The sequence below is a fragment of the Morone saxatilis genome, unplaced genomic scaffold, assembly GCF_004916995.1.
Source record: "Morone saxatilis isolate NCDOM2014 unplaced genomic scaffold, NCSU_SB_2.0 Contig12, whole genome shotgun sequence".
Lineage (NCBI taxonomy): Eukaryota > Metazoa > Chordata > Actinopteri > Moronidae > Morone > Morone saxatilis.
In genome coordinates, this window is record NW_023339674.1 from 4,559,311 (window position 1) to 4,582,916 (window position 23,606).

The 23,606-nt window shown below is 38.3% G+C and overlaps 3 protein-coding genes and 1 long non-coding RNA gene across 4 annotated transcripts in view; 2 read left to right on the forward strand and 2 right to left on the reverse strand.

The window, feature by feature from the left end:
* The first annotated feature begins 131 nt into the window (after positions 1-131).
* Positions 132-1,948, forward strand: LOC118322438. Its single transcript, XR_004796446.1, has 3 exons — positions 132-243; positions 1,635-1,720; positions 1,829-1,948. It is a non-coding gene; the product is annotated as an uncharacterized LOC118322438 (long non-coding RNA).
* Positions 1,949-4,458: 2,510 nt separating this feature from the next.
* Positions 4,459-7,322, forward strand: LOC118322213 (probable maltase-glucoamylase 2). Its single transcript, XM_035653835.1, has 4 exons — positions 4,459-4,566; positions 5,418-5,516; positions 6,271-6,356; positions 6,470-7,322. The coding sequence occupies exons 1-4, from the start codon at positions 4,503-4,505 to the stop codon at positions 6,827-6,829; spliced, it is 609 nt and encodes a 202-aa protein (XP_035509728.1). The 5' UTR covers positions 4,459-4,502; the 3' UTR covers positions 6,830-7,322.
* Positions 7,323-7,372: 50 nt separating this feature from the next.
* LOC118321997 lies at positions 7,373-17,156 on the reverse strand. Its single transcript, XM_035653571.1, has 13 exons — positions 16,802-17,156; positions 15,678-15,851; positions 15,416-15,466; positions 14,152-14,270; positions 13,393-13,567; positions 12,992-13,117; positions 11,017-11,231; positions 10,343-10,523; positions 9,706-9,789; positions 9,067-9,212; positions 8,486-8,727; positions 8,257-8,366; positions 7,373-7,915 (listed from the first exon to the last, which is right to left on the reverse strand). Exons 1-13 carry the CDS (start codon positions 16,931-16,933, stop codon positions 7,718-7,720), a joined length of 1,953 nt encoding a protein of 650 aa, XP_035509464.1. The 5' UTR covers positions 16,934-17,156; the 3' UTR covers positions 7,373-7,717.
* Positions 17,157-17,816: 660 nt separating this feature from the next.
* Positions 17,817-23,606, reverse strand: part of hps3 (HPS3 biogenesis of lysosomal organelles complex 2 subunit 1) — a 14,677-nt gene continuing 8,887 nt past the window's right edge. Inside the window, exons 15-22 of the mRNA XM_035653572.1 lie at positions 23,210-23,387; positions 22,570-22,803; positions 21,854-22,051; positions 21,532-21,717; positions 21,158-21,262; positions 20,086-20,292; positions 19,920-20,007; positions 17,817-19,452 (exon numbers count right to left, since the gene is read on the reverse strand). Coding sequence (XP_035509465.1) covers positions 19,325-19,452; positions 19,920-20,007; positions 20,086-20,292; positions 21,158-21,262; positions 21,532-21,717; positions 21,854-22,051; positions 22,570-22,803; positions 23,210-23,387 — 1,324 coding nt within the window. The 3' untranslated portion in view covers positions 17,817-19,324. The remainder of the gene's footprint in view (positions 19,453-19,919; positions 20,008-20,085; positions 20,293-21,157; positions 21,263-21,531; positions 21,718-21,853; positions 22,052-22,569; positions 22,804-23,209; positions 23,388-23,606) is intronic.

Here is a 23,606-nt window from a genome sequence, read left to right on the forward strand (position 1 = left end):
TTAAATGTCACAGACACCTCTAACTGGTTTTTCAGGTTACATGAAAGTAACCTGTCACCACTGTCTTGTCACTCCCTCTTTAGCTGAGGGAGGAATGATTTAATAACTACCGGTAAGTGCAACGTGCAGTCACAGACTAAATACTTTTCCTAGAGAGGTGAGAAGTAACACCAGTCAAGATGGAAACAAAAATCCTGTGTTGGATATTTTTGCTTGGATATTTACATGCATCCTCTGGACAAGGTAACTCTTGTGTTTCTTTACAAGTGTTTTTTGTATGGCTTTGATTGATGGTATTTTATAATTAGTGTTAAGTATTCTAAAGTAAGTATTTCAATTTGTGTTTGACATACTACAAATACTGCAGATGTTTTTAGAGCTACCCTCTTCTATTTCCCAATGTGTTTTTTAATTAGTTTTAAATATCCTATATTTTGTAAATGTGTGTTTGTGACTTAGGCTCAGTTGGTTTTTCAATTCTAAATTAAAGATCCATATAAAACAAAAGATTACATACTATATATATACAGTATATACTGTATACTGTAGAAAGGTAAAGCACTCTATCTCTGACAAGGTCTAACTGTCTTTCAGTTAGACATTATAGTCAATATTGTATTACGTAGGGGAGAATATTTATATGAGGGTAGTTTGGTATTATGGTTGGCGCTCAGGTAAAGGTGGTAGTGTATATGTAATAACATAATGTAATAACATATTGACAAAACACACAGAGACCAGAGGACATTACATCTATTTGTTCTTTAAAGTTTATGTTTCACTGTGTTACTGCTTATGAGAAGTAAGATAAAGTCAAACCGCTCCGGAGTCACAGGATGTTGTCATACATGCTTCCTGGGCGCTCTACTCCAGAGCAGTTAAAACCATTTGATATAATAGCATCACTATCTGACCCAAGTGACAGGCTATGGAAACTGCCAGGACATTGCATCTTTATTTCCCAGTGTCAGAATTTTAAAAACTTTATTAGATAATAATTAATAGTAATTAGTAATTTGCAACACTCAAAACATGTTATTATGTGAAAGTAAATACCTCTTCTTCCTGTTTTGTTGGAAACTTGAAGTATAGTATAATTTATGTCTAATAGTGCTAAAATAAAGTGAGACTGCTATGCCTACCACGACTGAAACCCCAGGAACTACAACTATTGACCCACCTACGACCCAGTGACTACAACAGCAAGTTTCTAACCCTAACCACCACAACTCAGCTAAAAACAATAAGTGAAGGAGAGAATAAAGGAATAATGAAAATTGACATAAAAAAATACTTTGGAACAATGTATTTGTATAGATTGGTTAAACACAACTACAGGATATAATCTGCCACCAAGTGTCTGAAAATAACACAATTATGGTTATACATTGACTGATATCTATGTATCTGGACAGGAGATGTTATTGAAAAGATGATTTGTGATATTGGAATTGTAGTGATACTGCAGTGAATGCAACTGAAGAATCTTGAATGAATTTGTTTCTGGAGTGAACTAAGTTTCATCTGAATTTCAAGCCATTTGTACTCGTTTGTCTTCTTCAATAATAACACATTCCAATAATCACATTAGTCTTTTATTAATTTACATATTTTTGTTTTTTATATCCCCACAGACTTTGGATCACTGATACATCTACGGATTAAACTAATTTCATATGGAAATCTCAGCAATGAAACCATCATTGAACTTGTTAAACAGGTTTGTTAAACCGAAAGTGTAAAATAAAAGCTTGTGAAGGCTCTTCAGCTAAAACAATCAGTTACTGAGTTCTCACAATATAAATATCTGTGTTTTCTCTCCATTTAGTCCTTTAGAGACAATCTCCCGGTTGCCCACACAGTCACAGTGACACACATTCAAAGGACTGGCCAAACAACTACACTCATAACCACACCTATGACAACAACACCAATGAACACAACCACACCCACAACAACACCACTGACAACCATACCCATGAGCACAACCACAACCACAACAACACCTGTAACAACCATACCCATGAGCACAACCACAACCACAACCACAACAACACCTGTAACAACCATACCCATGAGCACAACCACAACCACAACAACACCACTGACAACCATACCCATGAGCACAACTACACCCACAACAACACCACTGACAACAACACCAACACCCATAACCACAACAACACCTGCAGCTGAAACTACCACATCTGCAGCAGCTTCTACAACTGTGGTTCCAACCACCACACCACCGGCTGCAACTACCATACCTCCAAGTACAACGACCACGCCACCAACTACCACATGAACACCCCCAGAAATTACAACTACACCAGAAACTACTACTACTACCACACCTCCTAGCAACAATACCCTTCCCTCGTGAGTTTCCCCATAGAAGTTTCATGTGGACAGAATTAGTCAAAAATGAATGTATAAATACAGGTTCAGAGTGAATCTTTTAAAAAAAAATTAAATTAATGGTCTGTCAGGTTTGACTGACTACTGAGTGTGAATCTGTTTTGTCGTGTGCCATCAAAAGTGTATTTATTAGGCTTATAGAATATGTTATTCCAATTGGAACACCGAGAAATATTTCAGTACAGAGAAAGAAGTCGAACCTTCACATTCTGTGTACAGGCCAACTTTTTAAAAAAAGTTTATGTTACATGGGGCACACATGAATGATTACATGTATACTGTATGTTTGTGTTTAACTTTGTTTGGTGTTGCCTATTTACCTTAATTTTGCCCATTTGGTAAATTTACCTGCCTTGGAATTGAATTTAATATATGTGGAATACATTGAAATGTATAAAAATTTATTTTTTGGTGTATTTTAAAAAAAGGTATTTGTGATCCTTACATTTGTCGCTGATTTAAATATTCCTTTCAAATGATTTTTTTGTACAAATTTTTTTTTTATTTTTCTGATCTATATTAGACAACAACGATTTAGTGTGATTTTGTTTGTAGCCACAATCACTTTCACTTAAAGAACCAGTGTGTAGAGTTTAGTTGCATCTTGTGGTGAGATTGCAGATTGCAACCAATTAAAACAGCTGCTCCCTCTGTAAATAAAAATGGCTCATTCAGTTATTATTTTCAGGTAATTATACACAAATGCAAACAAACCTATGAATATTATATTCAGTTTCTACCAATAGATCCTCCTAAGTGTTACTTCGTAAAATGTGGTATTTGTAGCGATTTGGCTCCTGTTGTAAATATGGACAGCAGTATGTTTTTCTGATTACATTACTTATGATCAAAAACTAGCAGAATAGACAACTTTGACTAACACAGCCAAACATCAAGAAAGTGCAACAGCACAAGCCATAGCAAGCCAGTTAATATAATTTACTTGTCCAAGAGCAAAAAGGGAACTCACTGTTTGTCTGCACCCCGACCTGGATCCAAAAGTCTAAGGCGCAAATCAGGAATGAATGAGTTAATGGTACTTACACAGAACACAGAAGATTTATTTATTTTTATTTTATTTCTTTTACCATTTAATAGCAGACAGAAAACAAGGGACAGAGAAAAATGGCAATGGAAGTACCCAGCTGAAGGCAAACCAGTTGAAAATATCATGCCACACAATTTAAAAACGACAAATTGGCCAAATAGCCTTTACTATCCAACTATGCTTTCACAGACACAAGAATTTCCAATTTTCAGTGAATGCAGAAACACACAGCTACAACATACATCTTCAGCAAAAAGCATCGCCTATATCTACCACAAAGAAGGGTTTCAGCGTAGGTTTCTAAATTCATGACTGCAAAGATAAAGCTTATAGAGTTCACGGCATGTGGATGTAATTAAAGCAGTGATAACAGTAAGGAATAGGAATCATGTAGAATATTAGAGTTTGAGCTGACCAAAAGAGAGAGAAAGAAAAAGCAGAGGAAGAGAAGAATTTCTTTACATAAACAAGAAACCTGTTTGACAGCCTTGATCAGGGTGTCCAGTAAAAGTTTCCATTAAGTGCAATTACATGAAAAAATCCCAATGTTGATGGGGATGTACCTTCCACTCAATTTACACCAGCTAAAGAAGTTCTAAAAATAGCACGTGTTAATAGAGACTCGCTAACAAGCTGTCAATTATGTACTCTGGCTCAGCATTTCCCATCTTGGCTACAACGTAGAATGTGAATCGTCATCCTTGGAGATAAGAGTAACAGTAAAGATCCAAATGCATTAAGCCAATCCAACCTTACCAGTCATGACTCATTATGTTGATATTTTCCTAAATAAAGAGCTGGATGGTAAACCCAGTGCATTATGGTGTCACTGCAGGTTTTTCCAGTGATTTGTTTTATATATTGTGTAAACAAGTGTCAATGACTTACCTGGTTTTTCAGGTTATTTCCAGGTAGCTGCTGTCAGGCCTTGTCTCCTCCTCAATAGGAGGGGGGAGTAATGGTAAACTAAGCGCAACATACAGTCACAGGTTAAATGCTCGTCTGTACCTGTTGCTGAGAAGTCACACCAGACATCATGGCCAGAAAATTCATTAGTTGGATGTTTGTGCTTGGATATTTGCATGCATCCTCTGGACAAAGTAAGAGAAATTATTGCTTACAACTTTATTTACAAGTTCTATTTTTGCCATATTGATCAGAATACACTGGAGATAGTAGTGATGTTAAGTATTAAGCAAAGTATTTCAGTCTGTGTTTTACATTTAACATACTACAAAATATTGTTGTTATTGATTTATTATTCTCTCCTATAAAAAATATTGTAGTCTAATTAATTCAACTTAAGTAATTTTAACTGTTTATGTTACTGTAAGCAAGATCTGGACTGAAAATGTGTTTTTCGTTGCTGTTACAAATTATGATACAAGGACTAATTATAAACATTTACCCATGTACAACTGTTAGCCGGAATCGTCTAAAGATAAAACAATCAAATTGTATTTAATCTAATAAGTAGTTATATAATTAAAATAAGGTTAAATAGAGTTGGTTAATTTGCTTTGGTTAATTTCCAAGACGGCATTTACTTCCTGATTGGTCCTCTGTCAAAGACATGTCAAGAGCATAAAACATAAATCCAGGCTGGCAGACAGCGTCAGGTGCCACCATTATACTTTTGAAAAGTTAATAAAAAGAATAAAATAAAAAAGTTGAAAAGAATATTATTTGCACTTTGATTCAAGAACATTGTTAGACATTGGAAATGCAATGCCACTACCTAAAATCACCAGGATAAAATGCATACCAGCCTGGAAAGTAGCCGTTGAGATGTTTGGTGACAGTTGTACAAACAGACAATGGATCCCATTGTTTCTACTGCTTTATTAAAGTCCTCATATGAGATAAACATGACAAGGGATATGGAAATACTGAGGTATTTGACCTAATTGTTTTTCTGAAATGTAATATTTATAATTCTAAATGATTACAGCTACTACATCTGAAGACATGGGAACGTTTGAACCATTGATATTAAATATGACTGCTCCTCCCCTAAACGCAACAGCCCCAACAACCACAACAGAAGCATGTAAGCTATATTTTTTCATACATTCCTGTCAATTTTCTACTTTTCTATTCATGCGTCTTGACTTGCAATACTTGTTTCTTTATTTACAGTTTTCTTGTTCGATGTTTACTGGTATGCACCAATATACCAAGGCAATTTCCTTGTATGTTAAAATCCACTTGACAATGAACCCATTTCGGATTCAACCACCACAACTAATCTGGAAACAATACGTGAAGGGTGAAACTAACACTGACAAAGAAACTTCATTGACTTTGATGGGTTATAAGTTGAAACTTGACACTGATAATTGACACGAGAAATGAGTCACCACAATGGATGACATTTCAGGGGGTTCAAATTGTTTGGTTCAAGACAACAACAAAATATATGAGTGCAACATCTTTAAACTAGACTACAGATGCTTTTAGACTTTGATCTGTGATATTGCGATACTCCAGTGGTCATACAGGGAATCCTGATTAATTGGACTGGATTGAAAATGATATTCATCCTGAATTAATCCTAATTTTGTATCAACAATGAACTGACCCCAAGTCTATTTGTAAATAAAATTAACCAAAATATATGATAAGTGATTCAGAATGTATCTTTAAAGACTGCATCAAAAGACATTTCTTCTCATTTGTCTTCTGCAATAATAACTAATTGTATGTTCATGGAATCATAGTGTTTACCAGAAATTATTTTAACATTTACATTGTATTAAATTTCAATTTCAACATGTGATTTTATTTTATTTTTTTTTTTACAGTCCTTGACTCACTGGCACATCTGAAGGCGAAGCTAACTTCATATGGAGAGGTCACCAATGAAGACATCATTAAATTTGTTAAACAGGTAAAACAGAATGTGTAAAATAAAAGTTTTTGAAGACTATTCAGCTAAAACGATCAGTTATTGAGTTCTCACAATATAAATATCTATATCTGTGTTTTTTCGGTTCAATTTAGTTCTTTCGAGACAATCTCCCGAATGGAACAGCCCACGCAGTCACACTGACAGAAATTCAAAGGATTGTAGATTCAACCACAGCTGGAACTACCGTTATCCCAACCACCATACCCCCGAGTACAGCTGCAACACCCATGATGCTCATCAACACAACTACAACACCAACAACACCCCTGACACCCACACCCCTGAACGCAACAACACCTGTGACACCCACAACCATAGACACAACAACACCTGTGACACCCACAACCATAGACACAACAATCCTAGACACATCCACAGCAACACTAGTGGCAGACACAACAGCCCCTCTGAGCAACAGTACCACAGTTTCAAGCAACACCACTACCCCGTAGAATGTATAGATTTAGGTTCAGAGTGAATCAAGTAAATAAACGATCTGTCAGGTTTCACTCACTGACTACTGCATGTGAACCTGTTTTATCTTGTACAATCAAGAACTGATTTATTAAGCTTATAGAAACTAATTCTTTAGAAAACCAGAATATAAATATTTTTAAAACACTTTTCATCAATTGTTTTAAAAAGTGTGTGGTTTGTGTGGTTTTGGTTTTGCCCTCTGTTTCAGACTCTTGCAGTCTCTTGTATTTCTTCCCAACATTGCTGATTTCATATTTTTTCAAATTATTATGTTTGTACTAAAATTCTTCATTGTTCTGTAACGATTTAAAAAATATTACTTGTGACATTTCTGCACTGTCAAAGTTAAACCATTGTAGGCTTTCTGGTTTTGCTTCAATGTAACACTAGATTTTATAAAGCAATCCACGGCTTTATTTCATGTTTAATAATCCCCTTTTGAAAGATGAATAAAGAGACAGATCTATTTGAAGCGCCTTCTTTGTGTTCTTAATAAATACTTCAAAAAGAAAGTTTAGTGTGACTTTTTAATAACTTTATTATAAGTATTAGATGCGCACACACACACACACACAAATTGTCGAGATCAGCCTTAAAACCTTCAGTGAAAATATAAATATCAAGTGAAAATGTTGCTGTTGATAGGATATCTGCATCAACAGTATATTGTATTTAACTATTAAAAGATTAAAACAAAACCTGAATGACAAACATTGGTCTAGGCTTCCTCATCAGGTCATATGAGTTAGTACCTAATGCAAACTGCTCATGGACCAGCACCTATACCCCCAACATTGTTCATATCCTGCAGTTTCACAAAGTCAGCTTCAGTGGGATGAGAAGTATCCAGGAGGACGTCCACTTCATAAACTTGTGATCACTGCTACGCTACCGTCCTCTCCATCTCTCTCTGTCTGGAAACGAGTAAAGCCCTGGGCCTCGTGCATGGCTCTGCTCAGCAGCATCAACAGGTCTGCAGCCCCTGCTGCTCCCCTCGGCAGGAAGAGCTCCAGAGCGCAGGTGGAGACGTAGGGCAGACGCACACCTGACATGCTCGCATCCTGGAAAATGAATTCAAAGAGAAGGAAAAAGTATGGAAGCAAATAAAAGCAGTGATAATTTTAATATTATATGCACCTGAATAGCTGAGGTGATAAAAGGTAAAAGCACCATAAAATACTTAAGGTTTAAATTGAAATAGCATTGAATTTATAGCATTAAGAGTATTTTACTTTGAAAAACATCTATCTGAATTCACGGTTTTGAAATTCTGGTCCGTCTTTTTAAGTTTTGGCAGAGGCAGGTCCACCCAGTTTAGATCAAGATCAAGATCAAGATCAGCTGTCCATGGTTTCCTGTAACTCATATCACCTGGTCCTGTACTGATCCGATAGATACCAACCTGGGAGTAAAACCGCAGGGAGATCAATCTTGGGAACCCAAGAGGAGGCAGATGATCAGCTCCTGTGATGAAGGCGAGGAGATCTTCAAAGGAAAAATCTGCCTGACCATCTGACGAGGACAAATTAAAGTTAAATATTATATCATAGTAACCGCTAAAACACTTTTATCATCTTCTTCGTCAATCAATCGTCTTTAATTCTTTACTCCACCCATCTCTTTGTTCTTACCGCTGACCTTGGTGAGGACTGTTTCCCAGTGTCCGGCTGTTGCCTCCTCAGCTGCCCTCAACTGGCTGTCCGGGCAGCTGTAGCAGGCAGTGAAAACCTTTTTGAACTCTTCCAGGGTCAGAGGCTGTTGCTGTGCGCTCATCATCACTGGCAAAAACACCTCCCAGTGGGTCAGTACTGTATCCCACAATCCACCACAGCTGTTCAACCCCTCGGTGAACTGGGCGATCATATTGGCCACCCTGAAGGACAGCAGAGGGACTGAGTGATTGTTTAATTGGCTCACTAGCTTATTTTTCTATATCAGATGCTTAACGGGAGACAGCACTGATTTTTAGTTTCATTTTCAGGGCAGCTGACATTGTAGCAGCCGTTCCCATGCAGTGGAGGACATGCAATACTTACATAAATAAATGAATACTGTACATACAAATAAAATAACTAGTGACAGAATATTAAACACACCAGTGTATGGGACATAAACTACAAGTTTCAAGTGTACGCTGCATGTATCACTAATCTGTGTGGGTTGTGTGGTGTGTGTGTGTGTATGCATGTGTGTGTGTGTGTGTGTGACCGACCTGTGGTAGATGTAATATTTGACAAGGCGGTTATAGATGACTGGTATTTCATCAGAGTGGGCTGAATATATTCCAGGGATACCACAGCTCGACACCCAGTCACACAGACTGGGAGATAGCAGCTGTACATCAGTACAACTATGCAGCTAAAACAGGAGCAGAGGAGTGTTATTTGTGTTTGTGTGTGCGTGCGTGTGTGTGTGTGTGTACGGTACTGCACAGATTACATTTTTGAGGCATTTATCTCCATTTGATAGGGGACAGAAAATAAGGGAGAGAGAAAGAGGAAATGACATGACACGAAGGTCCCCGTCCGGGAGCAAACCGGTTTGGTAAATATATTTGTGTTCAGTTTCTCTCTACTGTGGTAGAACTGGAACCGTGTAAATTAAAAACAAGAAATCTGGAAATAGTTGCTCTTCCATACATATAAATACTGGATTCATGCATCATTTAAAAAAAAGGCACAAAAAAGAAAATGTAATTCACTTTGCGTAGTTTTTTTTAACTTAACCACGTTGTTTAGTCATTTTATTTTCTGAATGTGGTGACAGAATTGAATTGTGCAGAAGTTTTTGTTTTATAGTTTATTGTGTCAGTTTGAAGTACAGGTGTGTGAGGTTTCTGTGTGTGTGTTACCTGTTGCAGTCGGATCTGTACTTCAGCATCGGCAATGTCACTCCAGCTGAAGTCCTCCAAAGACGGATTCTGGCCACACATCAACTGTGACAACAAAATATAATACAATATCAATGAATACCAATGCACAAATACAATTCAACACAGCTTCTGTAATTTACACTATGTGTTACTGAAGGCCTTTTGTTTTGTACGACACACACACAATAGAACAAGCAGTGGTCATCACTCGTCAGATTATGGCAGTGTATAACCATGCTGATGTTAAACAGCATTTTGTTTGTGTCAAATGCTGTCAAATTTAACACTTTAATTATGATTCATTTTAAACCTAGTGTGTTAAAAAAACAGAAATTAACACATAACTTAATGATCTGTTATGGCCATATTTTAGACAAAGTAACAGGAATAAGTTTGATGAAAAAAACCCATTGGAAAAATGGCTGAAGATTTGGGAATAAAACAATTAATTTATCACCTATAGATATTTCTATATATGCCATAGTAATGCAATTTCTTTGAGCTTTCCAGCTTTTACAAGCAAATATTTCTACCACCCAATGTCTCTAGCTCTGCCCCTGCACAACAATCAGTACTTTAAATTACATCTTATACATAAAAGACACATGCACACAACCTGGTAAAGTGCAGGGTGTAGACAACAAGGTCCAGGCCCACCATGAGCCAGAGACCAGCCAATCAGGACGCCTGCTTCGTAATACTTCCTGTCTTCAAGAGCTTTGAGGTCATAGGTAAAGAACAGGCGCCCCGGAAGACCCTCAAACACAGAACTTTCCTGCAACTCCAGCAAAGTCAATCTGTGTGAGAGGAAATTAGAAATATCTGTTGTCAGAGATTCACATATTATAAAATTATGCTTTAATTAGCTGATGTAGATTATTATTATAAACAATGAACACACATACATACATACACATACATACATACATATATACATATGACAATTATTTGTCATTATTTTGGCATTAATCAAGCAAAAAATGTGATCTACGTTATATACAGTATATAATATTTTTGTAATGATAATCATTTTGCAAACCATTTATCCATAAATTATGTAAATGTCAGTTTAAAAACACATTCATTCATATTGGATCAACAACTAATCAGGCCAAGAATAATACCAAGCCAAGAGCTTAGATATTGTATTATAAGCCTATAAACTAAACTTTAAAAACACATTCGATGGATATATTAAAAAAAATAGTACAATGGTTTAAAAAAAACAGGAGGCATAATTGGAATCACCAACATGTGCTTCAGGAAAAACACGAGGAAATTAATAATAACCTGAAGAACTTTCTGAGAGGTCCCTCGTGTCCATCAGTCTCATCTCCACTGAAGGTGACAATGGGCGTCGTCCTGAAACAGAAGTCCGGTCTCCTCACCGCCTTCAGAGCGCTGTGGAGCACGTCTCTCCTCCTCACGTGGATGTCGGTTTCTACATCTCCATTTATGTTCTCCTGTCTGAACAGTCTCAGGATGGCGTCCAGGTCGAGTGTCGACTGCACATCACAGGGACAGGTTTAACAGGAGACAAAGAGGAAATGATCTGGGGGGAAAAGTTGTTGCATTTGTTCTTTTTCTTGTCTACTGTCAGTGCCACAGACCTTTTGAAAGGGCAGACAGAAAGGAAAAAAAGGGCACATATAGCGCGTCCTCACCACCTGTAGAGGGCACTTTTAGACACGTTTTATAGTTATACAAATGGACCATTATTAGCTTAAAACAGACTAATTTAGACAGACTTTATCAGGTTAGCTGCTGTATGATCAGCATCCACGAGACTGTGTGGATTTCAACATAGGACTTTGAAGAACACACAGTGACATGGATGTATGAAGAAAAAAACCCCTAGGGGTCTGGTGGTTTCCCCCCAGAAGATTTTCAAATATTAAGTAGGATGCATTCCTGTAATTCTAGTGCATTTTAACACATTATTAGCACCAGATTAAATCCAAACTGTTCTCGTGAGATATAGTTCTGGTCAATATAATAACAAAGGGCCCAAATAAAATCATTGCACAGTTAATAGTGTCAATATATTTTACTACACTATGATGAGAATAAGTGCTGCTCCATTGCTGCAGGTGGCAGGGCATGAATCAAAGTCTCAACGTCTTAAAACAAAGTGTAAGGTCCAAGCTCAAGTTTTTTGGAAAGAGAGGAATAATACCAATCGGGGGTAAACTTTAAACTGGCGGAAACCTGATATGCATGTTTAAACCAAACTAATTACAAATCTTACCATGCTATCTTGAAAAGCTATAATTCTCACAAGACATAAGTGGAAAAAAACAGGTATCACATCTTAAACATGCAATAGGATCCAATATCTATATATAGAATTAGACAGAGGGCAATTTAGATTATTACTTTGCAACAACGGAGGGCACTTTACGCACAAGATGTTGTCCTGACAAATAGGACATATATAGCGAAGCTTTGCTCCCAAGAGGCACTTTGCACAGCTTATTGGCTCCAAGAGGAAAACATTTAGACGAAATGTTTTGGATCCCAAGGGGCACATTTAGCCAGCGTTTCAATCAACTGGACCAAGAAAGGGGGGCACCCTCATCCCTGTGGCATGCCAACTGATACACCTGTGAGTAGAACCAAACTCACCTCCTCTGGGGTGCTGCCAATTGAGCTGGTCATGTACTATTTCCACTGCTCATGTGTCTGACCTCCAGGCAAAAACTATATTCACTTACAGAGACAAACACAACACAAAACACAACAACAACGAACAACACAAGCCACACATTCAGGTAATTCAGTTGTATGGTTTACCATTTTTGGAATATTTCTTTCCAGGAACAACTAATGCTTACATACCTGTTCAGCACAGGCGTATCACTAGCTGACCTTTCTGGTTCTGCCTGTTGAGAGAAGAGTATTTTAACTTTACGCCCTTTGGAAGGATCCATCTTAAGGAATCCCATCTGAATATTTTTTTTTTTTTTTTAAAGACTTGAAGATTAAAAAAAAGTTTTCATTGTCAATCCCTAGAAATTACAATAAATCACAGCCAACCTTATGTATTTTGAATGCCGTTTCATTTTCCAAAAAATTATATATATGTCTTATATTGCTTTGCTGGGGACCCCCTATAAACCACTCTAGGACACCTGTTGGTCCCTAGACCCCAGTTTGAAATCCACTGTACATTAAACCACTGATTAATGTAACATCATGCTGAAAACTATATTAACATAAATGGAAACCAAACATCCAATATGAAAATGGTAGCTGTTTGTTTTACCTGTGGGTAGTCCTGGTGGCTTAGGATGTACAAAGCACCATGTCCAGAGATGCTGAGCACCTGCTCTCCAGTCCAGCCCTCTGCAGGGGTGTCTGGGACAAACAGCACCCTGGAGCCCTGCACACACTGGAAACCACACATACCCTCGGATATAAATATACCAAAATCTGGAAGAATCTGAGACATTTGCCACCAGATGTTATATCTCAATATTAATTTGTAGCCCAAGTCTTAATTGTCTGTACATGGTCTCATTGAGACTTTTTACATGTGCTATACAGTACAGTATGTATTGTTTTGTATGTATTTTTTGTTGTGGGTGGACCTAGTTCTTACAGGTATAGAAATAACACACACACACACACACACACACACACACACACAAACACACACACACACACCTGTATATATGTGAAGGAGAACCTTTGTCCCTTTCGTTTCACAAACAGCCCCCAGAAGAGCATCGCCAGACGACTATGCATCTGATTGGCCGACCAACCACAGTCAATGGTGATGCGAGCAGTCAATCCCATCGCCCCTAGAGCTGCTAGTTCTTTGCCTCTTGGAACAATCTGTCTGGAAGAACAGAGAAGAATATTTATATATTATTTATATGGAGAGAAAGAGGGGATGACACACAGCAAAGGGCCACTAGTCGGATTCAAACCCATGACCGCTGCAGCAAAAGCACCCCTTAATTGGTACTTTACTTGATAATAGAATATCTATACACATAAGAAATTCAGGATTATGTCACTGGCTTGCCACTAGAGACCAAATTGTGTGTGTGTCTGTCATTTATTGTACAGTATATACCGGTTATACTGCCAGCTGCTTCAGTGAGCAAGAACCTGCTTATCAAACCCGATATTTGAGAAATTTTATATCTCTGTGGCTTAATTTGACATGTTTAGGCACTAGAGAAGTCACAGTCCTAATTAGAGAAGGATCATCTTCTGGGGAGCATGAACGTGCTCAGTAGTTGCAATAAAACCTATCATGGATCACAGATATGGTTAATCCTGACTAATGTTAATGCTGGAGAAGATGTCACAAAATATCAAGAATCATCAAACAGAAACCATGAATATGCAAACTTTATAAAATGGCATACCAATATAGTTAGAATATTTTGCTTACACCACGATAACACCTCTCACCTCTCCAGCTGTGCCAGGAAGGGTCTTCTGGGTAGACACACCACATCTTTGACCACCAGTCTTGTCTTCTGCGGAGTCAGTCTCTTCCATTTGAGACGACTACCTTTGTTCGGGGACAGCTGCAGCACACAGTACAACATCACACTGTATTAACATGATGGATCCACAGAACAGAGTTTGAGTACAAACCGCAAAATGAAGTCAATGGACAGACAAGCAGATTACATATGTTGATAAATCACATTAATCATGCCCTCATATTGCCCAAGAATTTTAACTTCAAACAGATACAGTTTGAAGATGCTTTTTGATGCAAAACCATACAGAAAAAGGGCAGTAAAATGTGAGTGCAAGTATAGCAGGAAGCAACTGGTTGTAGCACGGGACAAAAGAAAACATTAATATTTAATTGATTGATAAAAAGAATGAGCTAGGAGTTACTCTTTAACGAATTGCTCACTAGCAGTTCCTCATTCATACATTATTTGTTCTAGTAAATATTCAAACTTCTATGTCCTTTATTGTAAAGTGTTGCCAACACTTTAAATATTTGATTAGTGTAAATGTTGTAATTCATTTATTAAATAAAAATGTGTACAGAAGGTAGGTTCCAACTTCTCTGAAAGCTATGAGCTTGTCTCCACCTCCAATCATAATAAAATGAATCACTTTGGGTTCAAACTGATACTCAAATAAAATAACCTCTTTGACTCTGGGAACATTCAGGTGGCATTTGTCCTTACTTTCTCACATTTTGTACACTAAATGGGAAATCCGTTAAAAAAAAAGGAATAAACACAAAGAAAAAGAAAACATGAAAAATGAGAAAAAAAGCAACAATTAAGGAAACACTCACACTTGCAGATGCAACCCACACATGTACCCTTTAATACTGTGTCTAACTGACCTATAATTGACAGACTTCACTATACGATGGGTTTATTTATCCTAACTGCAATACACAACCTGCTGACTGACTGATAGCTGAATTGAAGCTTTCAACACAGATAAAGAGGGCAACAGATTAGTGTTGATTGATCAGTCTTTCCCCATGTGCTCAGGATTAGCGCACAACAAATCTGTTTTGGCCAATACACTGAACCTGATTAGATTCTGTTTTAAACAGTGAGACGCAAGGAGGCTCAGTGGTTACAGTGATCACAACCCAATCAGATAAAACGAGTTCATGTTTGCACACATTCCGCCTGCTGGAAAGTTGACTTGCTGACCAGGAAATGACTAAATAAAACATGAGGCGACGTACCGGGTTTGTGACAGACACAAGACTCTCAGACACTCTGGGGGGAGGAAACACCTGTATGGACGGAAGAAAAGTGAGAAAGAAAATAAGCCACTTGGAAATGTTATCTTGACAAAATCTTGACGAACCTGCTCATAGAGCTTCTGAATGGCTGCCATTTCTTTTCAACAGTATTACAATAAGTAGGGGTGAGATTCTCTTATACATTGCAACTCTATAAATTTATTTACTTATCTACCTACTTAAATCCCTCATATTCACTAACCTCCATTTCTATCTCAATTTCATCCATGAATTCTGGGACAGGGAGGCCGTGCTTGTCCTCTTCCTTGGTGGGAGATTCTGTTTTGGGCTTGGCCTGCTGCCTGGGTTGGGTCTGAACTTGCTCTGGCTCTGGTTCCTCCTCACAGTCAGGGACCAGAGGATGCTCCAGGTATCTCTGGGTTCAGGGGAAATAAGAGAAAGATATTTACTGTGCATGAATACACACGTGATTCTCCATATGGAGGGAGCATTCTAGACGAATGGCATTGTAACAGCTGCAACTATTAACTATTGATTATTGCAAAACCATGAAGTTTCCATAAATTATAATATTTTGTATGGGAAACAGCATGACATTTGTTTCTTGTTTCAGTTCTTTTTCAGTAGCCTACTCTACTACTGTAATTTTGTTGAAAATAAGTTGTTGTATTGAGGAAATGGTTTTTGATTTAAAAGGCCAGTTCAACCAAATCTCACACACAAAATACATTTTCCTACTTGCTGGCTAACCCCTTTAAAGAAAGGTCTACTTGTGACACCACATCACCAGTTGCACATGTCTACCAGGGGGCACCAGTGAAAACCAAAGTGTGATTTTATCCCACATGTTTAATCTGAATAATTTTCACAGGTAAAAGTATCCAGTAATTTACAAAGAAAAATGAGAGATTAGAAGAAAATCATAAAAAATTATTATTATTATTTTTTTTTTTAAATCTATCCATTTGTTTGCATTTCCTGTATTTCTGACATATTAGCAGCACATATTTCTGCTCTCACCCTAATAAACTGAAGTATATGTAATGCATTGCTTGAAGCACTGAAATAAATATACATAAAGAGCTCAAATAGCACAGTTTCGTACCAGAAATAACCATTTGCAGGTTTCAGCTGCACAACAACCAAAACAGTGTTTACTTTCATTGTATTTGTGTGGCAGCAGAGGTAAAGGAAGGTAAGGGGTCATATTTCAGGGTTTTGCCTTCAGAACATACTATTTGGACTTTCTATGAAGGGCAAGGCTGTTGCTAAACACTAAACACAAAGACATTTTCTTTTAGTTTTAACTTCTTCCAACGTATAACTGAAGCTGCACGCTGAGCTGCAGTGTTACAGAAGACACACCTGGGCAACGCTGTATTCTTCCTCCTTCTCCAGTGTTGATATCATGACGCAGGACTCCTCTGAAGAGAACAACTCCATCTCAATGTTTTCAGTGATGGACAGCAACACTGTCTTCCTCTCTTTCAACTTCATCCTCTCTGATTTAACTCTTTATCTCCTGTAATTCTTACTTCTTTTCACTCTTCCTTTAAGTGCTCTCTGTCCTATGTGTGTTTTGGCAAGATCCAACCTTGATTTAGCCTTCACTTTCCTCTGCTCTTTCCCTTTATTTAGCCTTATTTCGTTTTATCTCATTGATCTCTTGTCCCTCTATGTTTTTATGCCTGGTACTGCTTTCTATTTCCTCTCTACAGTTTCCCCCCAAACAGTTGAACCTCCAGATATTCTTTGGGTGACGGTGGCCCTCCAAACACCTGAACTCTCATTACCTCAAGGTGAGATCTATCAGCGTCTGAAGCTCTGATTGGCTCAGAGTTGTGCTCTCGGGCTGTGATTGGTTCTGTCGACTTCTCTGAAGCTCTCATTGGTTGAAAGGTTTGTGAAATGGCTCTGGTTGGTTCTGCAGGGTTTTTAGATTACATGTTTTTTAAACTGTTGATTCCAGTTTCTACATAATGAATTTAAGTGTTCAAAGGAGTCTCAGATGGCTCATGTAGGCCAGGTATAGAGTTATGTCTTTAATCAACTCCTTATTCACACATCCTTTGTAGTCTGTTTATTCATTGACCTGATGATTGAGTCACTTTTAATTGATCACCTAATAGTATTCCATTGTCCCCCCACCCTAAGTAATTACATAATCAGAAAAATACTAGATCATAAAATTAAAATACATATTTTATGAATAGATTTGGACTTTTAGGCTCAGTAACTCCTCAAATGATCCACTTCAGTGTCTTTTCTAGACAAGTGAAGGAGAACATTTCTTGAACTTTGTATTCAAACAGCCTTAAATTTGCAGACTTCAGCAGGAGCCCACATAGCAAATCATACACCACAGCAGTCTACTATCTTATCAGGCTTTGTTTAGTTTGAAGTCACACCTAATTTCTCTGGTGAAACTGTGGAGAGTTCACGAAACCCCATCGACCAGTCTGTAATCAATAGTGTCAACAAATGTCAGTAAAGTGAAGCAGCAACACAAGACGCCTTTGCTTATCAACAACTTAATACCTATTCTTTACTAACTAACTTACATGAGTTTCACATGAACCAGATGAAATGTTGAAGGCGTGAATGACAGTTTTCATATTTTCTTTTTTTTCCAATTAAAGAAAAGAAAATCAAGTTAAAGGAAGCAGTTAGTTGTGAAGAGGTACAAAACAGTTCTGGTTGATTGCAACTTGGATAAAATATCTTTTGGATAAAGTCCAAAGTACTTGCCGCTTAAGTGATGAATGGGAACATTTTTCCACCTTCTTGAAATTGCATTACATTACGGAGAAACAAGGTTTTCACTCAACCGTGACAGAAAAAGACAGACTGACTCGAATGTGTCGCTTCAGTTGTGACAAATTAAAAGTTATTTAGCTACTTATGTGAATTGGAGAATAAAACATGAAACTCATAAAAGGTTTTTTAATTTCTTTCTTTTTCTTTGCATTTACTGAATCAAAAAATGTTGAGGACAGGTCTGGTGGCGGCCCCATCAGTTCTAAAGTGCTTTAAACTCCTCGTTTTTAGGATTGCAGGACCAGTTTTAGGACTACAAACTGCTAATAAATAAAAATAAATTCTCATAGTAGCTCAACATTTTTTTTGTCACCGCATACAGTATATAACTTACATGTTTAGACTTGTGTCTCTGTAGCTGTGACAGCGTGAGATACAAACAAACATACTTTAAAACTGTTACAGAAATTACAAGTTAAAATATGAATGGCAAACCAAACTCATGCAAAGCAATATCCATGTACAAACAACAACTAAAAATCCAGGAAAGAAGAAGAATATGGGATTTATAAACTGGATTGCGTAGCTACCAGGAACCTGAAGGGGAACCTAAAACCATTTTTTTAATATCTGCTCTGCATGACCTGCTCTATATACTGCAGTCTGTTCTTGTGTAGCTTGTATATTCTATTCTTTTCTATATAACTACTTTGTCAGCTAAAACAGATACATCACCAGAGTGGCTGATAAATGTTTAATTTAATTGCTTCAAACTCCAGAAGGTGGTCAAGTACTTGTGCCATCACAAACACACAAAACCTTTCCATGATTGTCTGAGGACAAAATGCTGCTCATAGCGTCGAGAGTAGAGATCCAGGATTATGTTGTGAGTGTTGTCAGCTTGAATCATCCTCAAACACACACTGCTGAGGGTCTTCTGAGCAAATCACTGAACCCTCAACTGCTCCAGTGCAGTAGTGAGTACTGCAGTCAACATGCTGTCATTCAAGAAGGGCTGACACCCTTTGTCTTTGTCTATTCAAGAATGTGTGCGTGTGTGTGTGTGGTGTGTGTGTGTCTGTGTGTGTGTCTGTGTGTGTGTGTCTGTGTGAGTCTGTGCGTGTGTGTGGGTCAGGCCAGCAAGTGTTTCTGACTGCATGTTAACAGGTGAGGCAGGAAGTACGAGGCGGTGCCGTCGTCAGGTATCAGCTCCAGAAACTCTGAGGGGCTCGTCTCCATGGCAACCACAACCAGCGTCTCTGTCGGCATAGAAACGAGTCGCATTAAACCCAGGCATCAAAACATGACAACACCAGAGCTGATCTGCAATCAGGGTTGTCAATTCAATTCATCACCAAGAGAAACACTCTGTGTACTGCCAAAAATAAACTTGAGGTGAGAAAATAGTTGATCTTTTATCTATTGATCTGCTCTGTTGGCTTAAGAAGAATACAATTTAAATAAACAAAGCCTAAAATATTTAGAATAACTCAAATTATCCCCAACATGTGCACATAAATTATATTATTATTATATTATATATATTTCATGGCTTTGTTAGAGTGTCCAGATTGTTGTCAAACCTGTTTGACATCAAAGTCAAAGGAGACAAACCGGCACTCTGCTGTCCAGAATAACTATGTCATGTGGTCATCTGGCCTCAAACTTAGAAGAAAGTCATGGAATACTTATAACAGACTAATGGTATTCTGGGAAAAGCTTCAACCTTTGAGAGCAGCCAATAGGATGCTGTTGTCAGATGCAGCTCTTGTCCTGTTACAAAGCTCAGGGAGCAGCTTCTGCCACCACAACACCTACAGAGAAGAGACGGACGGTAAAACTTCTGAGAGCGTACGGAGTCAAACGGTTACACACTGCTGCGCAGTACAGACCATATTCTTGTCTTGTAACTGGTGGTTGGCGTAGGCTATGATGGCCTGAGGACATCGGTCCAGCAGCTTTTCAATGCTGCTGTCGTACTGCCCCCTTCTGGTGGAACAGAGGAGGTGCAGGCTGAAGCCCCATAAGGTTTCCTCTGACAGGCGCTCTAGAAGAGGCACGACAGAGCCCACAGACAGGGACGGACCACACAGGAGAGACTGGAGACACAGGCAGGCATACAGAAAGGTGAAATAACACAATCTTTGTTTTACAATAAAAAAAAGTTGAGTTCATAAACCAAAAAACAGAAATTAAATACTCAGTTCAAGACACTCAGGGGTTTCGCAGTCACAGCCTCTTTTGATAGATATTGCTGTGAAACTGTAATTATGTAAGTGACTGAACTGTTTTGCTCACTTTTCTCTATTTTTGCTACTGTTCAGAAACACAAACCAGGGTTTTAGAAATGTCTGCCATGTCCAGGTAGTCCCACAATCTCAGTTTTTTCCACTTTTAATTATTTTTATTAAGTTGTCATTGATTAAAAAACAGCTGTATCCCTGAATATTTCTACACATGGTCTAAAAGAGTTTTATCTGCTCTGCTGGGAATAACTTGCTTGTGAAAAATAGTTAAATTGTTTTATTTGATCAATTATTATTTAATTTTTCTTGGCCTGACAGTTTACTTTATCTAAAAAATGAAGATAACGTTTAAAGTATACTTCATTTCCTAAGAATTACATACATACACACAGAAGTTTATTTTGTCCAGTTTTAGTTATATATTGTTGCATTTTCATACAGATAAATGAAGCTCTATTGTTGTAATTTAAGTGTTACATATGTGTGTATGAGTCTTAAAAGTGCTAAAAGCAGTGCATCAGGAGAAGTTCTGTAATGCCTTAAAAATCTATTTGTAATAATTAATTCAGTTCCTTTTATTTTACAACTTATAACACTTTGAAGGCAGATGGTCTCTCTGATCTCTCCTCTATTAATGTAATGTGATTCTAGCTTCTTACTGAGGCAGCTTCACTGATGGCATACAGAAGCAGACTTATTTTGTTCACAGACAAATTACCTGCAGTTTGTGTAGCGCCTCCTGGTGTTGGGAGCTGGTAGTGTGAGCTGGACTGAGAACAGTGAGCCACGGGTACAGAGCACCGTAATGGATGCACGAGTTTATCTGAAACACACACACACACACACACCACAACACACACCACACACACACACACACAAACACACCACACACACCACACACACACACACACACACACACACACACACACACACACACACACACACACACAATCACAACACACACACACACAGGCCTTTGTTATTAATAAATATCAACGACAGAAAATAAAAAGACGGCTGAATTGGCTTAAATCTTGAACAGCTGTCTACCAAACAAACAAACACGACAGCAGAACTTTTTAGCAACTGTACCAGATCTTCAGCGCTCTTCAGCGGCCTGCGTCTTGAAGGTGTGTGTGGAGGCTCTGAGTTTGTCAGTCGGTCGATGTAGACAGACGCCACTCGGAACAGAAGTTCCTGGATGACGGCTTCCTGCGAGGACGCCATGAGCATCGCCTCCCAGAAATCCACCTGTAAGCAATTCTCACAGCCCAGCTCCTAAACACACACATTTAAATCATAATTAAGGCTAGTATTTTGCTGCTTAGGTAACGTAACAAATGAGTGAGATGATTTTACTTCTCGCCTCCTTGCTGTGGATTACCAGGTGCTAGTGACACACACGCACACACACCTTGAATATTTGATCAGCCTGTTCCAGTTGAACTTTGTTGTTTTCATGTAGAGCCACCATGGCAGCCACCAGCAGCCCCGGTTGGGACTTTGCCAACTGGCGAGTCAACGCCGTGGGACGGATGTGTGCGTGCTGGCCTCCACCTCCACCGTGCAGCAACAGCCTCGACTCCTCAATGAACCCGTACACCAGCAGCATCTGAAGACACACAAACACCGTTCTGAGAATTCATGTTTTAGAGTATTGATTCATTTACCCTAATACACTGTAGGAATAACTCCTACTAATCAATTCGACAGTTAGTTTTAGCAATTATTTTGTCAAGTTGTCCCAACACAGGAGAAGAAGACCTAATAAAGAAAGCAGCATCAAGTCTAAAAATTGGCAAACATTCAATAATTTGGCACAATACTGGCACCTAAGAAATAATGGAGGAAAGCCTGAATGAATGATGATATCAGACAAAAACTCCCTGTTGAATAAGGAGGAATTTCCAGGAGAAAGTTGACTAATGTCAATCTCACCAATTTATTTTGGCCAGGTCAGATAAACATAGCCTGATTCAACCGGACCTACATCAGACAAAAACTGTTGTTTGCGGGTCAGACTGGATTCAGAAACACATGTGGAACGTGTATTTCTCATTACCTCAAACACACACACACACACACACACAAACACACACAAACACACACACACACCCTGTCCCCTCTAACCTCAGCGTGTCTTTCCATCATCTGTGTGTATCGCGGCAGGTCGTCCAAAAGCAGCATCATGGTTGCCATGGTGATCGTCAGGGGAACCGACACGCCGGCAGTGTCCTCAAGATGTTGTAAGATTTGCATCGTCCGGGCAGGACTGACGTTTACCATGGGCGGGCTGGCGCACACGCTGACCAGCTGCGAGGGCTCCGATTGGCTGAAAATGTCTATGACCTCATCAGCAGCTTCCTGCAGGAAGAGAATTATTTAATTCTTCTTTTTCTTTAGTTTCCTTGTATATTAATGACCTTTTACAAAACAACTGATAAACTGATGAATATAAAAATTATACAGTACGTCAATAACTTCTTAATTAGATGTTTTACACACAATTCACTACAACACAGAACTTTTTCAGGACATTAACATTGAAAATTGGTTGTATTCAGGGATAAATTATAACAGCTTTGGTGGTGATGGACTTCACTTTCATATTGTTCATTCTAATGCTGCAAAGTAAATTTAACAATGACTTAATCCATATGGCACCTTCAAAACAGATCTCAAAATACCTGACTGTAAAAGTCTCCCATCACAACAAGCCTAAGCACGATACAAGCAGCATATTTGTTTGTGCAGCTGTATGTTTGAGTACCTGACTGAGGCTCTGCTCTGTTTCTTCTAACAGGTAATGCTTTAGGTAAAACAGGAAGCCGGGGCCGTAGGAGTGAGGGCTGCTGGGAACCGGGCGGTTCCTGGCCATGACCTCTGTGACAGGCAGACAAGACATCCTGTAGTACGGCAAAGCCAGGTGGCAGTCCTTCTGACCGCTCCTTACAGAGCAGAAAGGAATAATTAGTGCTAAAACAACTCTTAGCCAATCAAAAGAAAATTAAAAAGCAACAACTGCGATCCTCAACAAATCATCTGTGAAGAAAAAATAACATTCTTGCCAGCTTTTCAAACTATTTGATGCTTTTCTCTGATTTATATAATTTTAAATGGGGAATATACAACAGAATTATTATTTAAATAAACATTTTGCTACGTTT